This window comes from Hesperophylax consimilis, chromosome 22 (genome assembly GCF_061612785.1).
Source record: "Hesperophylax consimilis isolate HC1 chromosome 22, BYU_Hcon_1.0, whole genome shotgun sequence".
NCBI classification, from domain to species: Eukaryota; Metazoa; Arthropoda; class Insecta; order Trichoptera; family Limnephilidae; genus Hesperophylax; species Hesperophylax consimilis.
In genome coordinates this window covers 6,783,362-6,809,846 of record NC_142857.1, presented here as the reverse complement: position 1 = coordinate 6,809,846, position 26,485 = coordinate 6,783,362, and the positions used below count along the sequence as shown (strand labels likewise).

At 35.9% G+C, this 26,485-nt stretch overlaps 2 protein-coding genes across 5 annotated transcripts in view; one reads left to right on the top strand and one right to left on the bottom strand.

Annotated features, from left to right (window-relative positions):
- Positions 1 to 2,175: 2,175 nt before the first annotated feature.
- On the bottom strand, positions 2,176 to 8,550 carry Mdh2 (malate dehydrogenase 2). The gene is made up of 3 exons (XM_089645273.1): positions 8,372 to 8,550; positions 8,048 to 8,258; positions 2,176 to 3,376 (listed from the first exon to the last, which is right to left on the bottom strand). Exons 1-3 carry the CDS (start codon positions 8,444 to 8,446, stop codon positions 2,634 to 2,636), a joined length of 1,029 nt encoding a protein of 342 aa, XP_089501399.1. The 5' UTR covers positions 8,447 to 8,550; the 3' UTR covers positions 2,176 to 2,633.
- Positions 8,551 to 9,277: 727 nt separating this feature from the next.
- AP-1-2beta (adaptor protein complex 1/2, beta subunit) overlaps positions 9,278 to 26,485 on the top strand; it is a 30,269-nt gene continuing 13,061 nt past the window's right edge. For 2 of the 4 annotated variants that reach the window (XM_089645198.1, XM_089645196.1), the window contains exons 1-6: positions 9,278 to 9,405; positions 9,598 to 9,757; positions 10,620 to 10,790; positions 13,940 to 13,966; positions 18,244 to 18,441; positions 26,204 to 26,321. In XM_089645198.1, the coding sequence (XP_089501324.1) occupies positions 9,650 to 9,757; positions 10,620 to 10,790; positions 13,940 to 13,966; positions 18,244 to 18,441; positions 26,204 to 26,321 (622 nt within the window). In that variant the 5' untranslated portion in view covers positions 9,278 to 9,405; positions 9,598 to 9,649. The remainder of the gene's footprint in view (positions 9,406 to 9,597; positions 9,758 to 10,619; positions 10,791 to 13,939; positions 13,967 to 18,243; positions 18,442 to 26,203; positions 26,322 to 26,485) is intronic. The other 2 variants (XM_089645199.1, XM_089645197.1) reach the window with 1 other exon arrangement.

Sequence of the window (26,485 nt, the reverse complement as noted above, 5' to 3'; positions counted from 1 at the left end):
TTGACCAAACTTAGTTTCATATTGTCGTAGGACAACCGTCGTTATACCCCTGTGTAGATACTGAAAAAACTAAAAAGTTTTCATACATAACTCATTTTCACAAAAAACTTGACAACCAACCTTTTGACTTGTGAGGTACAGATTTGTAAATGTTTATTTTGCAAAAATTTTTCCTTTCCACTCTCCAATCTTATTTGATTAATTTTTGTTGTTTCACAATTTATTCATCAAAAATAGTATATTTGCGGCACGTTCCAGAGTCTATGATACTCTCAGTATCACCCTGGTGTAAGATCACCATTCAGAATTGAAAGATTGCTCGAAATGGCTTTGGCCGTGTTTGGTGACCAGATCTGAATAGCGAGGTACTTCCCCACCTTCCTCTTCCCTTCCCCACTACCTTCAGCCTCACAACATACCGGTATTGGGGATGCCATTGTCTCACTGGCTCCAGATTGTTGATAGCAGTTGGGACTCTCGTGCGGTTTCTCATAAACAGCTCTACAAGAAATCGAAAAACACTCTCGTCCAGGGGAGAATTTCCCTCAAGCCACCGTAAATATGTAAACTATTTTATTTTATTTTTTGGAATAATTTAATGAGTAAAACCTTAAAATAGTAATATTTAATTATTGAAGACAATATTAACTATTCATAAACGAAAATTTTAAGGAAAAAATCAGAAAAAGACAGTCACATCTAGGACGCGAACCCAGGACCCTTACCTTGCCGGGGCACCGCTTTACCAACTGAGCTAATGAGACCCTATCTCCTTCAGTCATATTTAACTGTATCATACTTCCAATAAGAACTATTAACATTGTCTTCATTTTTCTCATCGCACATTTGTATTGGCAGCTATCTTTATGTACGATCTCAAGATTCAACCCGCACTAAATGCAATCTAGACTGACTTATTTTGATATTCAACTGTAAAAGATCAATGGTTTCGTTGCTTGTGTGGCACATAGCGCCGTCTTGTTGAAAGTAAACGTTGTCCAGATCAATACCATCCAATTCCGGCCATAAAAAATCATTAATCATCTCTCGATAGCGATCCATTCACCGTAACTGTTGCTCCAGCCTCATTTTCGAAAAAGTAAGGTCAAATGACTCCGCCGGACCATAAACCGCACCAAACAGTCACACGTTGAGGATAAAGAGGCTTTTCAACAATAACTATTGGGTTTTCCGAGCCCCAGATGCGACAATTTTGCTTGTTGACGAAGCCACCGAGGTGGAAATGGGCCTCATCACTCAAGATGATTTGCATTTGATTCACTCAAGTGAATTTTAATAATTTCAATGCGCTGTTGAAGCGTGTATCGTTCCATTTTTATTAATGGCGTAGTTTCTACTTGTCAAATGTCAAAAAATGACAGCTTCAAAATTAACATCTACCGAAATAGCGGGCTATTCAAAATAACACCTCTTATTGGAAAACCCTGTACTTCGAATAAGAATTACCAACATTGTCTTCATTTTTTTCTGGGTTCAATTCCTAGATGTGACCGTATCTTTTTCTGTTTCAAATTATCATTTAGGAATCGCTAATATTGTCTTCAATATTTAATATTTTATTTTACATATGGGGCCGTTCAAGTATTACGTAAGCAGATTTATTACAATTATTTACCCCCTCATCCCCCTTGTCACCAAAAGTAGGCAAAGCTCTAACCCCCCCCCCTCCCATGCTTACGTAAAAATTGATACCTATATGCATTTTTCTGTTAATGTATTCTGTTTTTTAAGCGAGTACCTAAACATATTAATTATTTGTGGGAATCCCCGAATATGTATTCGGTTTTCAAACATGTGTGGGTTGCCAATGTGTAAAAAAAAATAACTACTTCTGAGCAGTGCTGACGTAATCACTATCTCGACCCCCCCACCCCCCCATGTCATCAAAAATAAGCAAAGTAAAGACCCCCCTGCCCCCCTATAGTGCTTACATAATACTTGAACGTCCCCTATCCTATACTCAATTTATGTATCCTGTAATGCGTTTATACGTATGCTTCACATGGCAGACAGAGTACTGCAATTACCGCTCAGTTCAACTGAATTAAAAAAAGCAGTATTATTATATGCGTCGCTTATCAGAAAGGTTGCAATAGAGTTATCAGCGGCAAGTATACCTCCTTGAGTTAGAATAGACATAAATAAAACAGCGAGGGCAGTGTACTAGTTTAATAATAAACATTAATAGTACATAACAGTAATAAAAGCCCTTGTGAGGACTATGATCTAAAATGAACAGTTGTACAGTGCTTATTACAGGACCACAGTGAAGATTCAATAATACTAAACATTTCTGTACCTTATTCAAATACATGACTTGCATTGTAATTTTTAAAATGTCAATCAACTGAGGATGCAGTAAATTATAATAATTTTATCAAAACGTAACAAAAGAAAAACAAGCCATTAGAAAAACGCATATAGTTAAATATACTATCTATGAATTCCTTAATCTAAAAGGTGGATGTTATTAGAAATAATGTTTTAGCAATCATTTCCATGTAATGCACGATACTTTAAACAGGTCTTATAATAGAAATGATTCCATTTCATGCACCCACTATGGGTGAAGGTTTGGAGTGTTGGTTGGTGTGCGCAGTCTCGTATGATGCTTAAGGGTTCTTGGCAACGAATTCCTCTCCCTTGGCGATGTTCTTCTTGAGTTCAGGCAGGGCTTCCTTCAGGAGTGCCTTCTCGTAGTCGTTGAGTGTTCCGAGACCAAGATTCCTCTCGATACCGTTCTTTCCCAGCAGCAGGGGGGTGGCGAAGTAGGAAGCTTCAGTCACATCGGATACGACGTATGAGCACTCCACAACGTTGGCCTCGCCGTTCAGGGCTCGGATGAGGCTGAATGCGAACTGGGCACCAGCGTGAGCCATAGACAGGGTAGCAGAACCAGCTCCAGCCTTGGCTTTCACGACTTCCGTGCCGGCGTCTTGGATCCTCTTGGTCAATGCGTCGATCTTGGCGGCGTCAAAGTCAACTTTAGGCTGGCACTGGCTGAGCAGTGGGATGATGGTGACTCCGGAGTGACCTCCGATGACGGGGATGGTGACCTTGCGGGGGTCAATTCCCTTGGCGGCGCCGATGAAGGCGTGGGAGCGGACCACGTCCAGGGTGGACACTCCGAACAGGCGCTTGGGGTCGAAGACTCCGGCCTTCTTGAGGACCTCGGCGGCGATGGGCACGGTGGAGTTGACGGGGTTGCAGATGATACCGATGAGGGCCTTGGGGCAGGCAATGGCGCAGGCCTTGGCCAGGTCGCGCACAATGGAGGCATTGGTGTTGAACAGGTCGTCCCTGGTCATACCCGGCTTGCGGGGTACTCCAGCAGGGATGATGACCACCTCGGCTCCTGGAAACCATAACACATTTCACATTAGAACCATTCCTGTCGTAGTTTATATCTGGAAATTCATTATCTATATAATCATTTTGTCATATATTATTGACAAAACAGTTAAACGTATTCTTAAAAGTATTCTTGTAGATATTCAAATAAATTGATATTGTAGTCCATTCAGAAATAAATAATTGTCAAAATATATAGTTTTTAGTTCAAAAGTGTCTAATGCTGAGTTCAGACCTAACCTTTTCTATAAGAAACTTTTGTTAATTTGTAGAATGAAAGTTGAAGTACATTCAACTTTAGGTTTCAATTCCATGGAGGAGCCTGTTCTCACTGATCTATTTCATATATTCTAGGGCCGTCTGTTTCAACGCTAGCTATAGTAAAAGTAAGAATAAAAGTAAATGCTAAAGTAAAATTTCACCAAAATGCGTTTTTCAATCAATTTAACTCTTGGTTTTACGTCACTTTTAACTTTTGTTTTAACTTCCCGAAATCCGAGAGTTACTCGCGAGTTATTCGCGATTCTCGAGTTACTCCGCCATTTTGACATATTTGACAGTTCTATACGTATATAAGGTTCTTCTGTTGAGTGTTGTTACGAAACGATTATTAATCATGATTAATATTATCGAAGATGACAGTAGTGAAGATGAATTCGTCATGCAATATTTTTTACAGCGAAAGCCAAAAACATTTCGACCCCGTGTTAATAATATGGTCATTTGGGATGATTCCGAATTTTTGGCACGGTATCGCATGTCAAAAGAGCTTGCAAAATTTGTGACGGATCAAATTGAGGGAGATATTACGACTACTGGAAAGTAAATTATATTTTTTTCCGGGTAATATCGTATATATTATAACAGGTCGTCATTTATTTTTAAATACCCACAGAAATATTTTTCTAGGAACAAAACAATGTAATAAAAGTATATCTTTTTTCATAAACTTTGGTATAAAACTTATTATTATATTAACCTCTCAGAAAAAGACTTTTATTTACTTTGTGTTCTTTTGCGAACTGTCAAAACGTGAAAATTTTTGTGTTATTCACGAGTTTTGTTAAAAGCTTCATAACTCACGTTTTGGGAAACGTAGCCTCATTCTAAAAAATGTTTTGGAAAGATTATGAAATTCACTATCGTATTGTTTTGTTATACGTAAATATTTGCGTTTCTAAATATACATTTTCTGAAAACGTCAAAAATATGTAAAAATCGCTGACCATTATTTCAAAGCTGTGAAAAATGTACTTTTTTCTGAGTATCATAAAGAAATAACACTTTATATATTGAAGAAATATTGTTAAAAACTATTAGTCACCTCAAAACATTAACCGTCCAAACTAAAATATTTTTAATAAATTATTTAGAAACGCAATAAATTATGAACAAACAAGATGACAGATCCAATCGACTTAGATAATGCACCTCTACATTCCATAGATATTCTTGAATACAGACGCGTAGCGTTATTCATTATCGATACTCTGTTTTTTAAATCATGGCAATCCGTATACTAGTGATAGAAATAAATCGATTTTTGTAAAATCTCGCGAGTTTACGTGAAAAGACGTTCTAATGTCTTGACTGCTATTATCATATTTACGTCTTTTGACGTTCTAATGTTCCGAGTGGTTAAACCCTGTATGTAATGTTTCAATATACATATTATAATTGAAAAGAAACTATGTAATAAATATATAACTTTTTTTACAAAGTTTGGTTGGAATTATTAATCAAAGGAAACTAGCCCCTCCAATACTCTCAAGAAATTATTCCTAAAACTATAAATCGATCTTCATCATGTAAGTAAAAATTAAATTCTGAAATAAAAAATTCGAACACAATAACAAACAAGAAGTCAGAAGAGGTTATAATGACACACAACAAACTTCTGTATTTTGACAGTCACTTAACCAGAGATCATATTTAATCTTCGGTGTGGCCGTACCAAAAAATAATGCCGTGCGTTTTTCCACGTAATTTCGAGGAATATTCTGCTTTTTAGACTGGCCACACTAGTAACTGTTACTTTTGCATAAAGGCACTTGAAACAGCGCGCGGTCCGATTTAACATCCTTGTTACTTTAACTGACAGTTAAATTTTTAACTTAGCTCACGATTTAGCATTCTGTTGAAACAGACGGCCCCTAAGAAATAGATAGAACAGATCAGTTGTGATCTCAGCTTAACGTAAAGTTTATTTTTATTTATTTCGAAATACATGGCTACCCCACGAGAAGAAATTTGTAAACCCAAAATAATCTCTATTTTAAAGGATTCAAGATATTCAACTACCGACGGATGTTAAAGAAGCTAAAAGCCTTTTCATTATGCCTTAGGCCTTGCGCGCACCACGATTTTCTGTACCACGATAATTTTGTCGCAGAAATGCAACGTATGAGTTAGTAAGTATGTGCGCGCATATACGACAAATAAATAGTTGCTATTTTACAATTGTGATTTGTCACATTTTTCCGCGACAGCGCGCGACGCGATTGTCGCAAAATAAAATTATAGCATTTGAAGTTGTATGGACACGCGCACACTGCGATTTAAAATCGCTACCTGACAACTTTTCTTCAGCTGAGATTGCATTCCGCCATCTAGTATTATTGTATGCAATTTGAGGTCCAACAATTCTTAATAGTTTGTCAAATGTCTGAATCGTCATTCAATAAAAGCCGAAGAATTTTTTTTGGATATTATCGAAGATCATTGTATTTCAGATAAAATAAACCTTTAACATATCTTTCTGCTGTAAAAGGATGAGTCCAGTATTTATGTGTTCTTTTATTCCTCCTCTTCCGAAGAAGCAAAACAATACAAGCAATTTGTACGAAATCCATGTTGAGAATGAACAATTCTTCGCAATTTTTCATCGCGATGCGCGCAGTATTATTTTTGCGATTTATTATAGCACGATTTTAAAATAGTGTCGCAAAAAATACAATTGTGGTGCGCGCTAGGCCTTAATGCTATAAAGTATAACTTTTAGATGTAGTGTAAAGTGTGCCTAAATGCCATTTACAAACAAGTTGTACCTGCAAGTAATTCTAAAGGTTTAAAAAAAAAGGATATAAAAAAAATTGTAACTAAAAAAAAAATTTTAAAGTCATTTCGACTCATTTCATTACACAATTAATTTTAAAGGAAATAAGTGATAAAAGAATACTATTTTTAATGCATACATTAATTTTCACTAGGCGGTTTTCCTGAATGTTGGGGACATAGTTTGTTTGTACCCTCTACCCATATTTTAATAGCAAAATATCTCAGTGGACTATGAATGTTATTATCCTGTTGTTTTTGACAGAACATAGCGACGGGTATATTTATTCAACTGCATTACCAGTTATTCCCCTGACCCCTTCATTTCCTTTCATCTTAACATTCAATTATACAAAATTTATTTAATAGAATTTTACGGAAAGATATTGTATAAAAATTATTTACTTTAGTAATCCAAAAATAATCCAGTTACTAGAAAATGTAATCTCAGTGTATGGGATCAAAGGGCAGTTGTCTATTCTAACCTTTGGCACTACATGTTAGTGCAAAATAGTCAGCTCAACTCTGAAACTTGCAAAAGTGCAAGCATTAATTATTATTTAACAGACCGGAAATTGGTCAAATAAGCAGTAACAATAATTACACGTTCTTCAGGTGTGTATCGCTCTAACTAATTTTCTATACGTCTACAACGGTTCCATGATAACTCAACACAGTTTCAATTCAACACACTTTTAAACAGTGATATAAAGTCATTAGAAACGATGAAAAAAAAAAATTCTAACCTAACCTACTTAACCCAGTTAATAAAGTTTTTGTTTCATCACTTTCCATGACTTTATATAACTTTTTAAAGATGTGATGAATTATCATTGTGATGATTTATCCGGTCACCGTCTACAACATATACATAAATGTCAAAGCAGAATGACATTTGACGCCATTTGCAAAAATTATGGTACATTCACGTTATGACATTACTTTTGCCCCACCTTGTATAATGTTGGGAAATCTATTTTTGTCACTTGTCTTGTCAAAAAATTAGCAATCATTTATAGTGTGATAGATACTGCAAATAAAGTACACACAATGTCGTACATACAAGCCTTCGTGCTATCAATTGTCTTATGAACACAAACTGTGATAAGGTGTATGAAAAATACCATCTTCACAGGACTACCTGAAATACTAATTTGATATGCACACTTAAATAATAAAAACATTGTTTTCAATATTTGTATTAAGTTGTATTGTAAATATTTTATTAAGGTAAGGCGTTTTTTGTAAGTTTTTTTGTCAGTGCCATTTCTTGGTAAGCGATTTATTGGGCAATTTGCCAAGACATTGATTTTATGCTGTCATGTGATTGGTATTTGCCTCCAGAATATTTCTGATATAAAAGTCAATCATTTATAATTGGAAGAACCAGCAAACCAACATAGATTGGAAAAAAATAATTAATTGCAATATCAAATAATTTGCACAGTCTGTAGACATCTGGCAAAATTTATTGTGACAGTGTATGTATTACATAACATTTAGAACTTGAACCAACAGACATGCAAATCACTGAAGTTATCTTGTGTGCTGAGATTAACCGCAATCAGTTCAATTTATTGATAAAAACAATATTTTTTCAATGAAAAAAATTAAGGTTTACCTTTCAAGGAGTCAACGAGCTGGTCAGATCCGGTGAAGCCCTTGACTATGGCAGGGGTATCAATGTGAGAGATATCGGCAGCCACTCCTGGGGTGTAGGGAACAATGTCAAAGAGGTTCAGCTCTGTAACTGAGGGGCTCAGCTTCAAGAGCAGGGAAAGGGGCTGGCCAATGCCGCCACCTGCTCCAAGAACCGTAACCTTGCGGCAGTTCTAAAACACACAGCATTTATCAGAATAGTACCACGAATACAGTCTAAACTTCCACATCATCCAGATATTTTCTCATTTCGACAATCTCAAAATGAAGTTACGATGAGACTTACCTGTCCGCTGGTGGAGAAATTCTGAGCATTGCTCTTCAACGCCGAGGTAGCGGGCCTGACACACCGGGAGAACATTTTTAAGCGAAAATTTTCTTTCGGCGAAGAGAGGAAAATGCAGAAGATAACAGCGGTCCTTCGTTGACCTTTACGTAAAGACGAGCAATCGAAAAGTGAAAAACATATTTTTTCTATGGAATACGGAAAACATGAAAAGATGAAAGACGATTAAACAGTGTTGCCACTAACTACGTTCTTGTTTGGTAAAAATGTGTCAACAATCTGCAAACGTAACACAGATTCAATTTATTTTTAATCTCAGTATATACAATTGCTATCTTTACCGCTAACAATCAGGGCCCGTTCTGTGCAGGCGCGATTGCAGCAGTCCACTCCGGGCGCCAACTTGCCAACGCGCCAGGGCCGTCCTTGCAGGCGCAATTGGAGCAATCCGATCCGGGTGTCGACTTGCCAAAGGCGCAAACGAGCCAAGGCGCTGATAATACATAAACACCTTATACAGCTCCCTTGAGGTTTTCACTATAGCCAAGCGCCGTGTAGCTCTGGGCCGGCCCCTGGAAGGTATCAATAATCAAGGATATTATCATCATACCTCTAAAACTAAAACCACAGAGCCTTTGGGGTGTCCATTAGCGCCAGGCGACAGGCCAGGGGACCCCTGCTTACAAAATATATGTTGTTTATAAAAAAAACGTAATACAGTATGAATTAATTTAAATGAAAGCCCACGTAACCTATCATACTGTTTATATAATAAAGTATAAAGTAAATTTTCAAAATCAACCACAAATATTATTTTTTTACCTCTAGTTTTTTGATGAACATAATCAGAATAATATTTTTATTTATAAAATAATTGCCAGTTGAATATTATCACTGATTAGTGGCTTTTGACCAAATCGTTTTTGCCAAAGACGGTGACAGAAATTCACTCAACAACCTCGAAACGTCAAATACACAAAATATCTCGTTTTCTAGTAGGCGGTGTTGATAAGGGATTGTCGGCTTCTAAATTGGTAAATTCATGAATTATCATTATGAAAGTTATTTAAAATACTTTAGACACGTACTGACTTGCGCTTAATAGTGATCTTGCTTGAATTATTTAGTAATGAAATCAATCAAATCGACAAATCGTTGTGTTTTGGCAGATCGATGAGATGATGTGTCATGGCGGAATAATGTTTGACACCCAGTTTTGATTGCAGATTTTCATAAGCCGTTAAGTTATCTCATTGGATTGACGGAAACAATTGCACAATGACGGACTCTAAATACTTCACCACCACCAAGAAGGGCGAGATATTTGAGTTAAAATCAGAGTTGAACAATGATAAAAAAGAAAAAAAGAAGGAGGCTGTCAAGAAAGTAAGTTCTGATCATAAATAAACCACACGTTCTGATGAAGATTGCGTGTACTATTATTTTTTATTAACCTTTGGTATTGAAATCCTCAACGGTGATTCTCTCAACAGTATCATGTCACATATGTATTTTATCTAAATTCACAACTGTCTTTTTTTAACTACTATGGTATGGGCCTCGCTGGGTGCTTTACCCGTGCCAAGGATCCCATTCTATAGTTTTGTATGTTTAAGTTATGTAGATTGTGTAGATCAGATTATGTAATGTAGTGATGGTGCATTGTTTTTTTTATTTGTGTATTCTATATAATACATTATTTACGCAGGGTTTTTTGTATTAAATCTCCCAAATATACCAAAAATCAAGCAGTTTATTAAAGATTCCAGTAATCAGAAAATACAGCTTTTTCTTAATGATTCCAGTTGATCTAAAATTCAGCTCTTAAATATTCCAGTAATCCAAAAATCCAGAAGTTTCTTAAAGATTCCGGTAATCCAAAAATCTAGCAGTTTCGAAAAGATTGCAGTAATCTGAAAATTCAGCTGTTTATTAAAGATTTCTGGAAAACTGAAAATCCAACGTTTCTTAAAGATTCCAGTAATCCAAAAATCCAGCTGTTTCTTAATGATTCCGGTAATCTGAAAATACAGCAGTTTCTTAAAGATTCCGGTAATCCGAAAATCCAGCAGTTTCTCAAAGATTACAGTAATCTGAAAATTCTGCTGTTTACTAAAGATTTCCAGAAAACTGAAAATCCAGCTGAAATCCAATCTAAAAATTTGCTAAACTGAACGGGCTAAGTTTTTAATTGCTCGGATTATAGAGACTATACTGTGTATTATAATAATCTGTGTGGTGATTACAGGTGATAGCCTCCATGACGGTGGGCAAGGATGTGTCAGCGCTGTTCCCTGACGTGGTGAACTGCATGCAGACGGACAACCTGGAGCTGAAGAAGCTGGTGTATCTGTACCTCATGAACTACGCCAAGTCCCAGCCCGATATGGCCATCATGGCCGTTAACACCTTCGTCAAGGTCAGTCTACACAACCATTCAATTACAGCTAACCTACAACATTACTGACATTTTCTTTTTTTACATTTGAGCATTAAAAACCACTTGATATTGGATTATATGTATGTACAAAGTTCAAAAAATTACTAAGCTTTAAAAATTTTTTGAGACGTTTGTTGTGAGTTGTAAAATAGTTACTTTTTTTTCGTTTAACTGGGCGATCTCTAATGTTCAATATCGCATTATGCCAAATTGCATTAATTGAATTTTTTTGATGTGGTGGGTTGTATGCTGCAGACCCCACACAATTGTGCTGGAATAATAATATATTATTTTTATTGGCTAAAAAGGGCTATACGAATACATATTATAATCCGATTTCTCATTAGGTTAGGTTGTTGGTTGTTTGTCCCTAAATATGCAGATGATAATAATAATAACAGGCATACATAATATATGCCTGTTGTATGCTGATGATGCGGTGCTAACTGCTAACAGTATGGAAGATCTACAGTCTCTTGTGTCTAGGATGAACCAAGTATGCATGAAGAATTAGTTAATGATGAATGTAAGTAAGTCTAAAGTCATGGTGTTTGAAAGAGAGAGCACAAAAACAGTGTGCAATATAGTTGTGAATGAGGAATACTTGGAGCGGGTGGATGAGTTTGTGTATTTAGGAAGTATGTTAACGAGAAATGGGACGGCTGACAGAGATATGCAGGTAACTCTATTAATGTAAGCCTGAACGCAGTTGGTGCTAACAAAAATTGTCCAAAGAAGCGAAGTTAGCAGTTCACAACGGAGTGCTGGTACCTACCTTGATGTATGGAAGTGAGGCATGGAACTGGCAAAGAAAGGATGAAAGTAGATTGAATGCTGTTGAAATGAGATCCCTGAGGCAAAAAAAAAAAAAAAAAAAACGTGTGGTAAAACCATGTTTGAACGTGTGAGGAATGTGGTGATCCGCAAAGAATGCAAGGCTGATGTAAGCGTAATGAGTAAGATTAAGAAAGGGACGCTTAGATGGTTTGGGCATGCAGAGCGAATGAACGAAGAAAGGAGTGTAAGCAAAATATATAACGCAAATGAGAATGGTAGCAGAAGTCGGGGACGCCCGAGGAAGACATGGCACAATCAAGTGAATCCAATACTTGAGTTGAGCCATGTCAAGATTCATAATAATAGAAAAGTATGTATGAATGTGAATGAGGCAAGGAGTTGTTTGGCGGTCCGTTCTCTCTGCCTACCCCTGCGGTAAACGGCGTGATGGTTAGTTAGTTAGTTATAACACATCATTTAATTTTTTAATGTCGAAGTGCCCAATAGATCTTTCAGTAAATTACACTGGAATTTGGTATAAAAAAATGAAAAATGGTTTTATTTATTAAAATGATAAAATGTTGGATGCATTTTTTTTTTGTTAACTAAAATACAATTGAAATATTATCTCTTAGTTCTTTGTTTCTTCTATCTAATTCAAGAATATAAGACTTCTCGTTTTCATCATTGTGAATCCATCTCTGTAAAGTCATATCTGGCCACTTTCCAGGAGACAAAAATACATAATTTTAAATATGTTTGCAGCCAAATTATGAGAGTATTCTTTTTTGCATTTTAATCACTTTTAAGCATCATTTTATAAATTACTCGAGCTTGGATTGTCTTGTCGTAATTGATTGTTTTGCAACCGGCTGAGTGCTTAACTTAAGTTGTTTAATTTATAATGATAAAGTTTTTATCTGATGTTATGTATTTCTATTGAGGAATACTTAATATGTATAGATGCCGTCAAAAGGCATTCCAGAATGACTTAACCATTGATGGATTCATTCCGATCGTATATACTGTCTCCTGGATATATTCTAGAGTTGGAAGGTTCGAATCCTCACTCACTCAGATGAGCTGCAGTTCATCGAGAGTCCCATTTCTGTAAAAGACCTGTATCTATTTGATGTTTGAATGCAATGAATATTGAATTAGCACAATTTCAACATTTTTATTCTGCACCGTTCTTTTTACTTAGATATATCTATTGTCTCGATCGTCAATCGAGTTATCGCTCAAATTCAAATAAATTAAAATGTCTATTAGAGTCCCAATTGAATCACTGATTATTAAAATACCGTTAACGCTTGTTCTGATATAGAAAAGGAAAAAAATTCTCTTTATCTAGACAAAACATATAATTTTTTCTGCAGTCTGTGATTCAATGTTCATGATACAAAGCTTTTTTTTTTCTTCTCTTATTGGATGTAAGCGCAAGCTGCACTGTTAAACATTTGTTTTCTAATTAAAAATATAGCTGGAAACTTAACCACTGGAGCGACCACGCGAAATAAATAATTTTGCCTCGATTGCTCGAGATATCCAGACGATCATTTTTTTTAATTTTTCGCCAACATTAAAAAAAACATAACTTAGAATTTTTACATGGCGTCATACAAACTTGTTATGGTGCTATATAGCCAATGAGTTAACCTGTATTTTACCGTTTGTTTCATTTTTGTAAGATTTGAGATCACGAGATAATTTGCATTTTTTTTCAATAACGCAATCGGAGGCCTTTAAATTGGCGCATTTATATTACCAAAAGCAATCCAGTGGTTAAGGATGTAAATTGGAGGTGATAGCATCACCCAGTGAGGTCCACGTTATACATAATGTATTGATAAAGAGTTTTGAATTGAAATGAATTAATATGGTGCGTCTTTTAACAGTTAGTGGTTCAATTGTCCCAAGTTAATGGAATGTGAATTAAAAATGAGTTTATCATTGTGGAAATGGTATTTTCGTAGTATTCATTTCATAAAGTTAGTGTAATTTTGTGAATGACGAAAACTATAATAAAAAAAGCATAATCCTTCATAACAAATCGGTACCGCTGTTTAACCCATAATCTGTAAAAGACTGTAATCATAAGTTTGACACAACACGAAGCATGGGAAATTTCACAAAGTTATGCGGCTTTAATCATCCGGTTTTATGGGGCCCATCCACTGGTCGGTCGGTGCCGGTCTCTCGGAGACGTGGATTGGTCCTGTAGACTCTCTGGGTCCATGTTAGTCATTCATCCCTTACCAACTAAGTTCCTCCTGTCTTACACTTTCTGTGTTGTGATTCGTGTTGTTTATTCTGTTCACTTCTCTATTGAAATAATGACGGGCGCAAAGGACTTGCCAACCTCCCAGCTAGTCAAGGTAAACACGTTGCAGCATCTACCACCCGCATCTCAACATCGATAGTGGGAGTGACCAGTCTGTTGCCCTGTTGCCGCTACCAACCTGGCTTAGCCTAACCTTACTAACTTACTTGCTACTTGCTACTTGCATATTGCCAACTGTCCTCCTTACTGCCACTGCCACTCTCCCATGTTCGTTGTCTACTTAGTGTACGTAGTTAATAATAATAATTGCTAATTTGACTTATTATTTCATTCTGCTACATAACTTTGTTGAAATTTCAGACTTATAAATACGTAGGATTCTGTTATCAGTTATCATGCAAATACATAAAGCGGTTACCCCCTTTTGGTGACATGCTAATGAATTCATTTGATACTAATGCTTTACCCTTGGCTAGTTATTAGTCACATTTCACATCGATGTCAATACTCAAATCATGCTATTCATTTATTAAATTCGTATCTAATTATATACAAACATTGTAGAATTCCAGATTATCTTTGTAACATTAAAAAACACGATTCTTGTTCAACTAAAATTTATATTACGTAATTGTAAAAAGCATTCACTTTGTGGCTCATCATAATTTATAATAAAAACACATAAATTTGTTTTTGACCACGATAGTTTTATTTTCACTCTACCGGTTTCGGAAGATCCCTTCCTTCGTCAGGAGAATATTTAAAACTTATTTATAACTTATTTTTTATATTTAAAATATTCTCCTGACGAAGGAAGGGATCTTCCGAAACCGGTAGAGTGAAAATAAAACTATCGTGGTCAAAAACAAATTTATGTATTTTTATTATAAAATTTATATTGTCAATTTTAAATCAATACCGCGGAAGAACCATTTGTAAAAATGCTCAGGAGAGACAAAATACTCTTCTGGGGATATACGCGCTCTTGCTGGCTTATGGGAAGGTTCATTGACGGTATTGATGGACGATATGTGCTATGGTGACAACTTTTTGTGCTGCGCATCTTTCACCATTGTAGAAATAAAAAGTATAAGCAGGAATCTAGTTTCAAACGTTACTAACTGTTGTATCTCCTGGTTTTCTCACAAACTCTCTTATTAAATAGAACTCCAGTTCAATAAAACACTTGCGGTAGATTGACAATGGGCTTTGACATCTTAATTAGCAGGCGGTTGGAATAATCTGGGCCCCGACCTTGAGATTGCCATCATATTTATTATACGCCCGGTCTCTACAATACTCGACAGCGAAACACCATCTATGGGTTAAATAATAGACTAATATCTAATGCCATCTATGGGTGAGTTCTTAAACTAATATCGAAGATATTACATCAACTAGTAACATGAAGTACCTATTGAGTTTATGGCGGGTTATGCATAATATATTATAGTGGTTTTTTTATTTGTTATCTCCTTTCACTTTAGATTTAGATACTGTTAACAACCCAGTAGCTGAGAAATCACGACTCCTTGAAGAATTGGCACTGAATTAATCCAAAATTACCTTCCAAACGATAACATGGAAAACTGCAATTTATTCATACATGGATAAGTCTGAGTAATATCAAATTATTCAGTAATATTTTGTGGTATTATATAATAAAAAATTGCATAATCATACAAAATATTAACCTTTCATCCATTATTCTGGCTATTGCTAAATGTAATTTTTTTACTGCAATGTATCTTGTTTGGCCTTTGAAATATCCAACACACTTTATGTATTTAGCTACTATGATTATATCAAATCGCTTTACCTAAGTAATACTTCTTTCGCTCCACAAATATACTTTTAGCGTGGGGCGAAATTGGCTTTATTACAACACAGAAGATTTTTTTTTATCTCCTATTTCTTGATTGAAGAAAGTATTTTAAAAAAAATAATAAGACAATTTTCATCACACTTATTGGCATATCACTGTAAGCGTTTTTTTTTTTTTTGCCAGATTTGAGCAGAAAGTTAGAAATGATTCGGTACTGAGATGGTAATAGGTTATGCACACAGACATATGAATATATAGACTAGAAATTAAAGGTGAGGGGTAAAATCAACTGTTGAAGAACGAAGGGGGTAAAGCTGACTGTGATTCGTCAATAAATCAATCTGACAGTATATAGGCATCTCGCATTATAATATCACCATTTAGTTCTTAAAAGTAATATCTGGTTTTGAAAGAATAGACATTTTTACATGGGAGTGCAAATTACTCGCCACGTTATGAACAAATTTGCGAAGTCCAAATTCGGCAAAAAAAAATTTCTTCTATTTTCAGAGTCGAATATTTTGTTTACGTATTTAGTTAAGACACTTTTATAAGTGTTCATAATTTACTTCCCAGTAACAACGATGCGCACACTTGAGAATCGCTACATTCGACCAGATGTATCTCGATGTGATAGTATATGTTTCTACAACTGATTCATATTATACGATGTGAATAAGCTTAAAATGATGCTTACATATGGAATGTAATACGACAATTGGGTTTATTCTCTTTTTCACATCTATTTTTACAAGTTTTCATAGCACAAGCCACTATTTTGCCGTGTTATTTCATAAAATGCCTCGACCGTAGCTCGACGCTAGTTCGAACAAGAATGATGACGTCACATTCTCAAGATTCACGGGAAGCCATACGCGAGCCCAGCCGGCTCCAATGGAACCGGTATGGGGAGTGGGGAATAATACGCTTTTAATCACTTAGGGCAGGTCTACTAATATTCATATGTCTATGGTTATGCACAATTAAAAATTCTAATTTCGGTTGTGCCTCCATCTGTAACTCTGGTTCATTCAACTATTGATTTGAATTTAAGCTTCATTTTCAAAATTGGAAGTGTTTGTTTAGAGAATCCAGATAAGCGATAAAGTGTGTACGTGCAATATAATATTTTAACTGTAATTTTCAAAACTGGAACTGATTTGTCGGGAGTTCCGACTATCCGCATTGATGTATTATATTTAGATGAGACATGAAGTGAAAAAATTTGTTCTGCATTTTTTACCTTCAAATTCTCCAATTTCACCTTCAACACACTAACTTATTTTTCACGGACACAATTTTGAATTAAACAAAATTATAATATTTAGATGATTTGTATAGCGCCGTTTTTTAGCAAAATCACCTCAAAGATGATTCCAATTAATTTATTCAAATGTAGATGTAAAACAGTTTTAATAAATTTAACGCGTTAAATTCTCGCTGCAACAACCGAGGTAAATCGGTGCATCATCAATTGCTCATGGCGACACACTTGTGTCAGTAATATTCAGTTGCACGTGGCAAACAGTAGCAAACAACCGCCTTACACCCGAATTTCATTCAAATCATATTTAAAACTATGCAATCATCCTGAGCATACATACCAATTAAGTTAAGGTAGATCAACTTCATACAACCATGTTAATTGATTGCCGTTATGGTACCGAATTATAATCTAACAACCAGGAATATAGCATATATTACGTTAGGGCCGTTTCACACCAAGTCAGTCCACGCTAGCCAGTCGTGCGTGGCCAGTCTGATTAGACGCTTCTGGATTGGAGTTATTACCGTAGCAATAGCAATGTAAGTAGTTATGCAGAAAGCATCCATGCTCCAAATACATTTTTGGCACATTTCAATTATCTGACTTAAATTGATGTATAAGACGTCCGTTAATATTTATATTAACACATTTTGATCCGGTATTTTTGCGCTGGCGCTACGCTACTGTCTCCTGGTGAAAATATAGGTCCCACTCGAATTATAAAGACTTGTTTACTTACATTTTTACTTCCTTCAATTAAAATCAATTTTTATGTTTCACGTCTGCCAGACGTCCCGTGACTGCTACAATAAATATGTTGATCGATAATAAATTACCTATATACATAAATTCTCACAATATTTATTTTTTTATATTTACTTCAGAAATGCCGTAATATGCTTTTGTATTTTTATCACTTTCATCTTTTTGGGATTGGATGCTTTCTGCAAAACTACGTCCAATTCAGTGCATTCATCTTCATCATTTCATTAGGCTGACGTATTCAGTGCAAAACCTATTGACTGGACGTGACTAAATAACACTTACTTGGTGGGTAATCAGTATTAGACTTAGCCTTAACAGTGCGCAGTAATCATAATGTGTTCTGAGTATTCTTGAAATATGACCGCAGGACTGATTTCATCTGGATGACATATTTAGTGCGAAATCTGTTGACTGGACGTGACTAAGACTAACTTGGTGCGAAATCCGTATTAGAGTTAACCTTAACGGTTTGCAATAATCATGTGTTATGAGTATTCATGGTATATGACCGCAGGACTGCGAGGACCCGAACCCGCTGATTCGTGCGCTGGCCGTGCGCACAATGGGCTGCATCCGCGTCGACAAGATCACCGAGTACCTGTGCGAGCCGCTGCGCAAGTGTCTGCGCGACGAGGACCCCTACGTGCGCAAGACCGCCGCGGTGTGCGTGGCTAAGCTGTACGATATCTCTTCCAGCATGGTGGAGGACCAGGTATTATTTTGAACTTTATCAATATTATTATCATGCAATTCTGTTTTTACCATTGACATACAAAACAATAGACCTGCCTTCAAGGGAAACGGGAACAAACTGAGTTGTGCATAGTAAGGAGGTGGTGTACTGTTCTTACAGAACTCGCTACCATCAATAAAATAACCCTTATCTGGGTACCAGGACATAAAGGTATTGAGGGCAACAAGCGGGCTGACGAACTAGCAAGGAAAGGGGCGAAGCACCACTTGTAGGATCCGAGCCGGCCGCAGGAGTAGCAGCTTGCCACACAAAATTACATATTGATAGATGGGTCAAATCCCAGCACTGCAAAGAATGGGAGAGGGCACCTGGAATGAGACAATCCAAAGTACTCATAAAACGACCAGACCCTAGACGAACCAAGAAACTACTCGATATGGACAGAAACTCACTGAGGGAACTGGTAAGACTACTAACGGGATACTGCCATCTCAGGAGACACATGCAGATATTGGGAGTGGAAAACACCAATAGATGCAGGAAATGTGAAGAGGATGAAGAGACTCCAATTCACCTATGGTGCCAATGTCCTGCCCTGGTGGGAACTAGGTCAGATACCTGGGGAGACATACAGTAGAACCAGAACACATAGCCACATACCCAATAACAACCCTGGTGAACTTTACTGGGACTTTACTATAAGGGACTGTGTTGTTGTTAAAGGATTGAGGTAAAATGGCAGATAGCACAATGGGCCTATGGCCTAAGTGCTCACGGAAACTATGTGTAAACCATCTCCGCCCTTAAAAAAAGAAAAACAAAGGAGGTGGTGTAAATTAATCTGACCGTATACAAGTAACTCACGTTGTTTTGTCAGTATTAGGTCTAACACACTTAACATTGTTGAAATTTCTAGATAATCTAGTTATAAATCCCTAAATTTGCAAGCCTGAATTATAAACATTGGCCATCAAATAATAATAATACGATTTCAATAGCTGTGGGAAATGAGAAACATTTTTGTGCGAATCAAATGATAATGTCTTTTGAGTGGCGGATAGCCACTGAAGAGGTAAACCACTAGAAGTAAGTTGTGAGCAGAGATGTGCTTTATTTCAAATAAATCCATTTCAAATGGAAATGCAAAATGCAAAATGGGTATTTTCCATTTTGCATTTTAAATGCTTTTCTAAAAACCATTTTGCATTTTGCATTTTAAATGCTTTTCTCAATGCATTTTCCATTTTAAATGCTTTTTTGCAACATTCTTCCTGTTACCTCCACTCATCTTTTTTTCATAGGCCCCGTATATGAGTCGGTCCTCAACCTAACTATTAGAGATAATTTACGTCTGTCAAGTTGCTACCTGGTAGAAGCCCTGGCAATTAAGTGATACCATTAAAAAAAATACAGATTCAAATAGTGAACACGGGGCCATGACACTGAAATATTAAATTTTAGATAGGAGTTTCTATTTTTTTACGTTGCCAACATTAGTCCCGCGCAATTTTTTTGTGTTTTCAATGGTTTCATAATCTGTGGTCGTGGTGTTTTTGGATTTACAATCATGTAAGTACTGTAATTAATATTATTATATCTCACATCGAACTATCTACCTATGCACGCTTCCTAAAGAAAACCAATATATTATGCTAGAATTGTAGAATGCTATGTTAAAAAAAAAACAAAACAAAAAAAAAGGAAACATGGTCGCTACTACAAGTACAATTTGCGCTACAGTGTCGTATCCATTTTTTAAAATGAAGTGGACACCTAAAGAACAGAAGGACAGAGTCCGTTCACTGTTTTTACTACAAATAAGGAAATTAAAAGAAAATACCAAAAAATGTTATGTAAATCCACAAATTGGAACTAATAGTCTTGTACAGGTGAATCTTATTTTTTTCGAAGATAATGAAGATTCATCTGATTCTTCCGCAGCAACAGCAGGAACTCCAGATTTAGAAGCCTTGCAATACCTTCAAGACAAATTAACCGATTTTGAAATGTTCCATGACTACTCTACTGTTAGGCACATGTTCATCAAATGCAATACTTGTCTTCCGAGTTCAGCACCATTTGAATGTCTCTTTTCAAATGGAGGTATAATCACGAAACCTCATAGAAGAAAAATAAGTGATGATGTTTTTGAGAAGCTCGTTCTTCTAAAATCTAATAATGGCTAAGGCTACATAATACCTACATAATATAGAATATATATTGGTTTTCTCAAAGTTGTATCATATTATCTGTGGGTTTTCTAGTGCGCCTGCTTGGAGTTTTCTGTGACAATCTATGATCAAATATTGGGTGCGCACTAGAAAACAACATTTTATATTGTCTGATTGTCTCACTGTCCTGTATTTCTTTACTGTTCACTGGTGGATGTCCCCTCACTAGAGGGTTACTACACAAATTAATGATGATGGCCTTATAAAAAAATCATTAAAAATGACAATTTTTAGTTAATTATAGATTCTATTATATTCCACTCAAATTCAATTGTTTTTTACACAGTACATATCAGTATGTATGATTTGTTATCCCACAAGTTGTTCTACATTGATGTCCATTATTAAATGACAAAGTTGTTTAAAAATTCTATAATTATTTTAAACCTGAGAAACCATTTTGCATTTTCAATGCATTTTGAAAATAGGTATTTTGCATTTTAAATGCTTTTCTAAAAACCATTTTGCATTTTGCATTTTCAAATGGAAAAGTTTTGACCCATTTCCATTTTGCATTTCAAATGGTTTTTGGTACCCATTTTGCACATCTCTGGTTGTGAGCAAGTCTGGTTTGCTCAAAGTCGAATTAAGTTTCCCTTACTTCTGATTAAATTAATCAAACTTTTTCAAGTATCAAAATTCACTGTCGAACCGATAAAGATAACAGTACCTACATAAATTATTATTTGTCAAGTGATAAAGAGTGCATGTCAAAAAATCGCTCCAAAAAAATATCCAAAATTTGTAGATTATAATTCCTAATAACCATATAATTTATCGTTAAATGTGTCCCCGAAGAACACTCTAGAGAATGGTCGAATTTTGTGAAATCTATAAAGTCTCATTTATATTTTACAAGTGTTTTAAACTAACTGTGAAGTGTCAGAGTGTTGTTGCCGAAAAATCAACCATCTGTTATTATATACTGTGCTAAGGCAATTTACAGTATATAGGAGTGAAATACGCCACAACACAGAAGGGAGCCGTGGCAGCGCGGGTTAACGCACCACTATCGCTTGAACATTATCCGGCCGCGGCGCATCGAGTTCGATCCTCACACCAGCAAAAAAAAAAAAAAAAAAACTTTACTTTTTTTTAAATTTAAATAAACAATCCTACACCATCTATCTGAAGAAATAAGAACTAATTATTGACAACATCACTTTTAGCCAAAATCACAACCAGGCATAATCATTCTCGCTCTGTGCATTAGTCACGATACTGTGTCTACATTCAAATTAAAAATAAATATTTAAATAAATAATTCCTATAAACATGAGTCGACAGAGGAATGCACAAAAGAAATCAACGACATCTAGTGACGCTGAGGAAGATGACAATAAAATCATTAGTTATATCGATAAAAAGTTTCGAGAAATGAACGAAACAATTAATACGAAACTAAATATTCTGCCAGACATAAAAGACTCCATCAGCTTCATTTCCGCCGAGTATGAAGACCTGAAAAAAAAGTTATCTGATTCATTGGGCACAATAAAAAATTTACAAGCTGAGAATGTTAAGCTAAACTCAGAAGTGCGCGATCTTAATGCACGCGTGTCCCACATGGAACAGACAGCCAGGGAAACCAACGTCGAGATCCAGTGCGTACCTGAGCATAAATCTGAGAATCTGATATCGATCGTTAAACAACTTGGAACCGTGATTTCTCGCCCCTTTGCCGAGTCGGAAATACTTAACATTCATCGAGTCCCCAAGATCAAACCAGATTCCAGAAGGCCCAAGTCAATCGTCGTGAAGCTCCCGAGCGTGAGGGCAAGGGATGAAGTCCTGGCTGCAGTCGTCAGCTACAACAAGAAAAACATGAGCTCCAAGCTAAACTCAACACATCTAGGCATCGACGGCATCAAATCACCGGTATACGTCAGCGAACACCTCACACCAGCAAACAAAGCCCTGCATGCAGCCACGAGGATTAAAGCGAAAGAAGCTAATTATAAATTCGTGTGGATCCGTAATGGTAAAATACTTGTACGCAAAGATGAAAACTCAGCGCATGTAGTGGTGATTCGCAACCAGGACTCGTTAGCTTCGCTTGCCTGATTCCTACCGTATTTTGTTTAATTTCAATTGGTATATTATCTGTGAATTATGTATACTGACATGGACAACCTAAGAATTTATTACCAGAATTGCAGGGGTTTAAGAACTAAACTTAATGAAGTTTATCTAGAAATACTTAATAACAATTTTGATATTATTATTCTAACTGAAACATGGTTGAACGACTCTATATCTGATGCAGAAATTTTTGGCTCGCGTTATAATGTTTTCAGAAGGGACCGTAACAGTTCTTCTAACCATAAAAGTGACGGAGGGGGTGTATTGATAGCCGTTTTACAAGAGTACCAAACTAACCGCTGCAAGCATTGGGAAAGTACCTTGGAAGACGTATGGGTGACTATCAAATTCAGCCAGAACAAATTAACGAGATGTCTCTATATCTGTGCTCTTTATATACCGACCCGTTGCTTGTTGATAATTTTGAATACCTTTTTGAAAAAATTAGCAATGTTATGGAAGGCGTTGGTGAATCGAATTTGTTAATTATAGGAGATTTCAACCTGGCAGGTATTCGTTGGACCCGCAATGAGCCTAACCAGACTCATTTCTTATCTCCAGAAAATTATAATAATGACATCGGCAACCATCTTGTGAACTTTCTTGCCCTAAATAACCTCAATCAATTCAATGACATTGTGAACAGTAACGGTAGAATCTTAGATCTCGTTTTATCCAATTCACATGAACTACAAGTCAGGCAAAGTACCGATATCTTAAGTCGCATTGATGTACATCACCCACCCTTAGAGATTGATTATAGTTTTGATTTCAAATTAACAAAAATGCTAAAAAATAAAACCTAACTTAAATATGATTTTAATAAAAATGATTACATTCAATTCAATAAGGAATTACAAGAACTAGATTGGGCATTACTTTTACCTGAATTCATGTCGGTGGACAATATGGTTTCTATATTTTACACTCATCTGAATCGTATAATTGAAAAATGCGTAACCAAAATTGTAAATTGTAATAAGCAGTATCCCCACTGGTACTCACCAGACTTAGTTAAACTTATTAAGGAAAAAAATAAATTTCGAATTCTCTATAAAAAATATAAAAATCCTCGTGATAGAAATTCTTACGAACTCTTACGCACCCGTTGTTCCAAACTCATTAGTAATTGCTACTTTAAATATATTCAACAAATCGAATCATGTCTGGTTGATCATAATAGCGTTAAAACTTTTTGGAGATTTATCAAACAAAAGAAAAAAAATAACAGTACTATCCCCCAAAATATGACGTATGGAGAAAAAAAGTCATCCAATGGCGAGGAAAGCAGTGAACTATTTGCCCAACACTTTTCATCAGTATAAGAGAAAGATAACATAAGAGGCAACGAAGAGACTCAACCTCATCCCGTTTCAATAGATCAATCAAACGGCGTTCTGCACACAGTAAATATTAGTGTGCACGATATAAAAATAGCAATGCTTAACCTCGACCAGAGCAAAGGTCCGGGTCCCGACAAAATTCCACCTATCCTAATTAAAAAGTGTGCACAGTCTCGCACTCCCTCTGACTATCATTTACAGGAAATCGTTGTCTTCATCCGTTTTCCCAACAAGATGGAAACAAGCAAATATTGTACCTATACCTAAAAGTGGCGACCTTCACGACGTCACAAACTATAGACCCATCTCCATTCTCTGTTCATTTGCTAAAATTTTCGAAAAAATAATTTGTCCAAGTCTGAATTATCATCTCAAAAATCTTATTACTCCAAAACAACATGGATTTCTCTCCCAGAAATCAACATCCTCCAATTTACTTTGCTATGTCACTACCTTAACCGAAGCTGTCGATAAAAGTCAACAGATAGACAGCATCTACACTGACTTTAGCAAGGCCTTTGATAAGGTAAATCACAGATTATTAATACATAAACTAAAACGCATGGGTGTTCATGGTACCTTGCTAATCTGGTTTCACTCCTATCTAACTGACCGTGAACAAAGAGTAGTATTTGATGGTTATGAGTCAAGAGGATTAGATGTGCCGTCTGGAGTACCTCAAGGGTCCCATTTGGGCCCGATCTTGTTCCTTGTTTTTATTAATGACTTGTGCGATGTTATTTTGGATTCTAAAATTTTATTGTTCGCCGATGATTGTAAGATTTTTAAAATTATCCACACATTACTTGATTCAATACTCCTTCAAAATGATATCAACAGAGTTTCTAAATGGTGCACTGACAATAGAATGTTTCTGAATTCTTTAAAATGTGTCCACATAACTTTTACACGTAAACACAACTCAATCTCAACTCAATATTTTATCGACGGTACTAAACTCCAGGAAGTCACAACCATTCGGGACCTAGGCGTAATATTTGATAAAAAACTAACTTTCACACCTCATATCGACAGCATTATTTCTAGATCCCTAAAAATGCTAGGATTTATCAAACGAAATAGTAAAAATTTTCAGAATCCCAAATCAAAAATAACGCTATACAATTCCTTCACCCGCAACGTGTTGGAGTACGCAAGTTCTATATGGAGTCCAACCTACAAAGTTCATATTCAGCGAATAGAGCGGGTTCAAAAACATTTTATGTACCACCTAGCGTATTGTGATAAGCGAGCTCGATCACTTCCTCATTACACCGATAGACTAAATTTCTACAATGTACGCACCCTTGAACAGAGAAGACTAAATATTGATTTAAATTTCCTTTTCAAAATTATTAATTCTCTAATAAACTGCCCTTTTTTACTCTATCAAATTATGTTCAACGTTCCTAGAATTGGTTCCCGACTCATACATTATATTCCGTTACATATTAAAAAATATAAAACTAAGCTGGGGTATGACTCACCTTTACCAAGAATGTGCCGTTATTTTAACGAGACATATAAAAGTCATCCCATTGATTTGTCAATGTCATCACTGGCCACCTTCAAATCAAACGTAAACAAGACTTAAAGCTACCTATTGTGTTGATCTATAAAATAATTACTGTTGCTGTTATGAAATGTATATGTAAGTGTACATATTTGTGTATACATGTATGCATGTAGGTGCATACATGTACATTATTCTTTACTTATAGTTTTGTGTTCATCAATGTTGTGTTTGTCTGTAATTAGTGATAGTATCAACCAAGTTTAATTAGTGTAATTGAATTTCGAGAGCTCTGATATGAATCACTGTTGACAAACCTAAGAAAAAAAAGAAAAAAAAAAACGAAAAACCTGTATACATACAACTGCATTCAAACTAGATCGCTAATCTACCTTCTCCTCTACTCCCATCCTTTGTCCCTTTATCCTAGTCTTATGTTTCCCCCACCCTCTCCATGCTCCCTCAAAAAAAAATCACTTATATGTGTCACACTTTACATATATAATATATTATCATTTACTTATCAGCAGTGTGTATTTTTATTTTTATATATTTATTTGGGTTAATTTTTCCCAAAAATCTAAATACCTACCAAACTCACTTCTGTGCAGGGCTTCCTGGACCAGCTGAAGGACCTGCTGAGTGACTCTAACCCCATGGTGGTGGCCAATGCAGTGGCCGCCCTCTCGGAGATCAATGAGGCTAGTGTTAGTGGGCATCCTCTCGTTGGTAAGTTATTTTCACCAATATTGATATAAAAAAAATTTCAACTACAACAGCAACATCAATAATGTCATATTTTTCAATCTTACACCTCTAGCTCACTGAAAAGTCACCGACCGCCCTGCTAATATAAGCCTTTCCTACCAATTGCTACCAGAAATCATATCCTA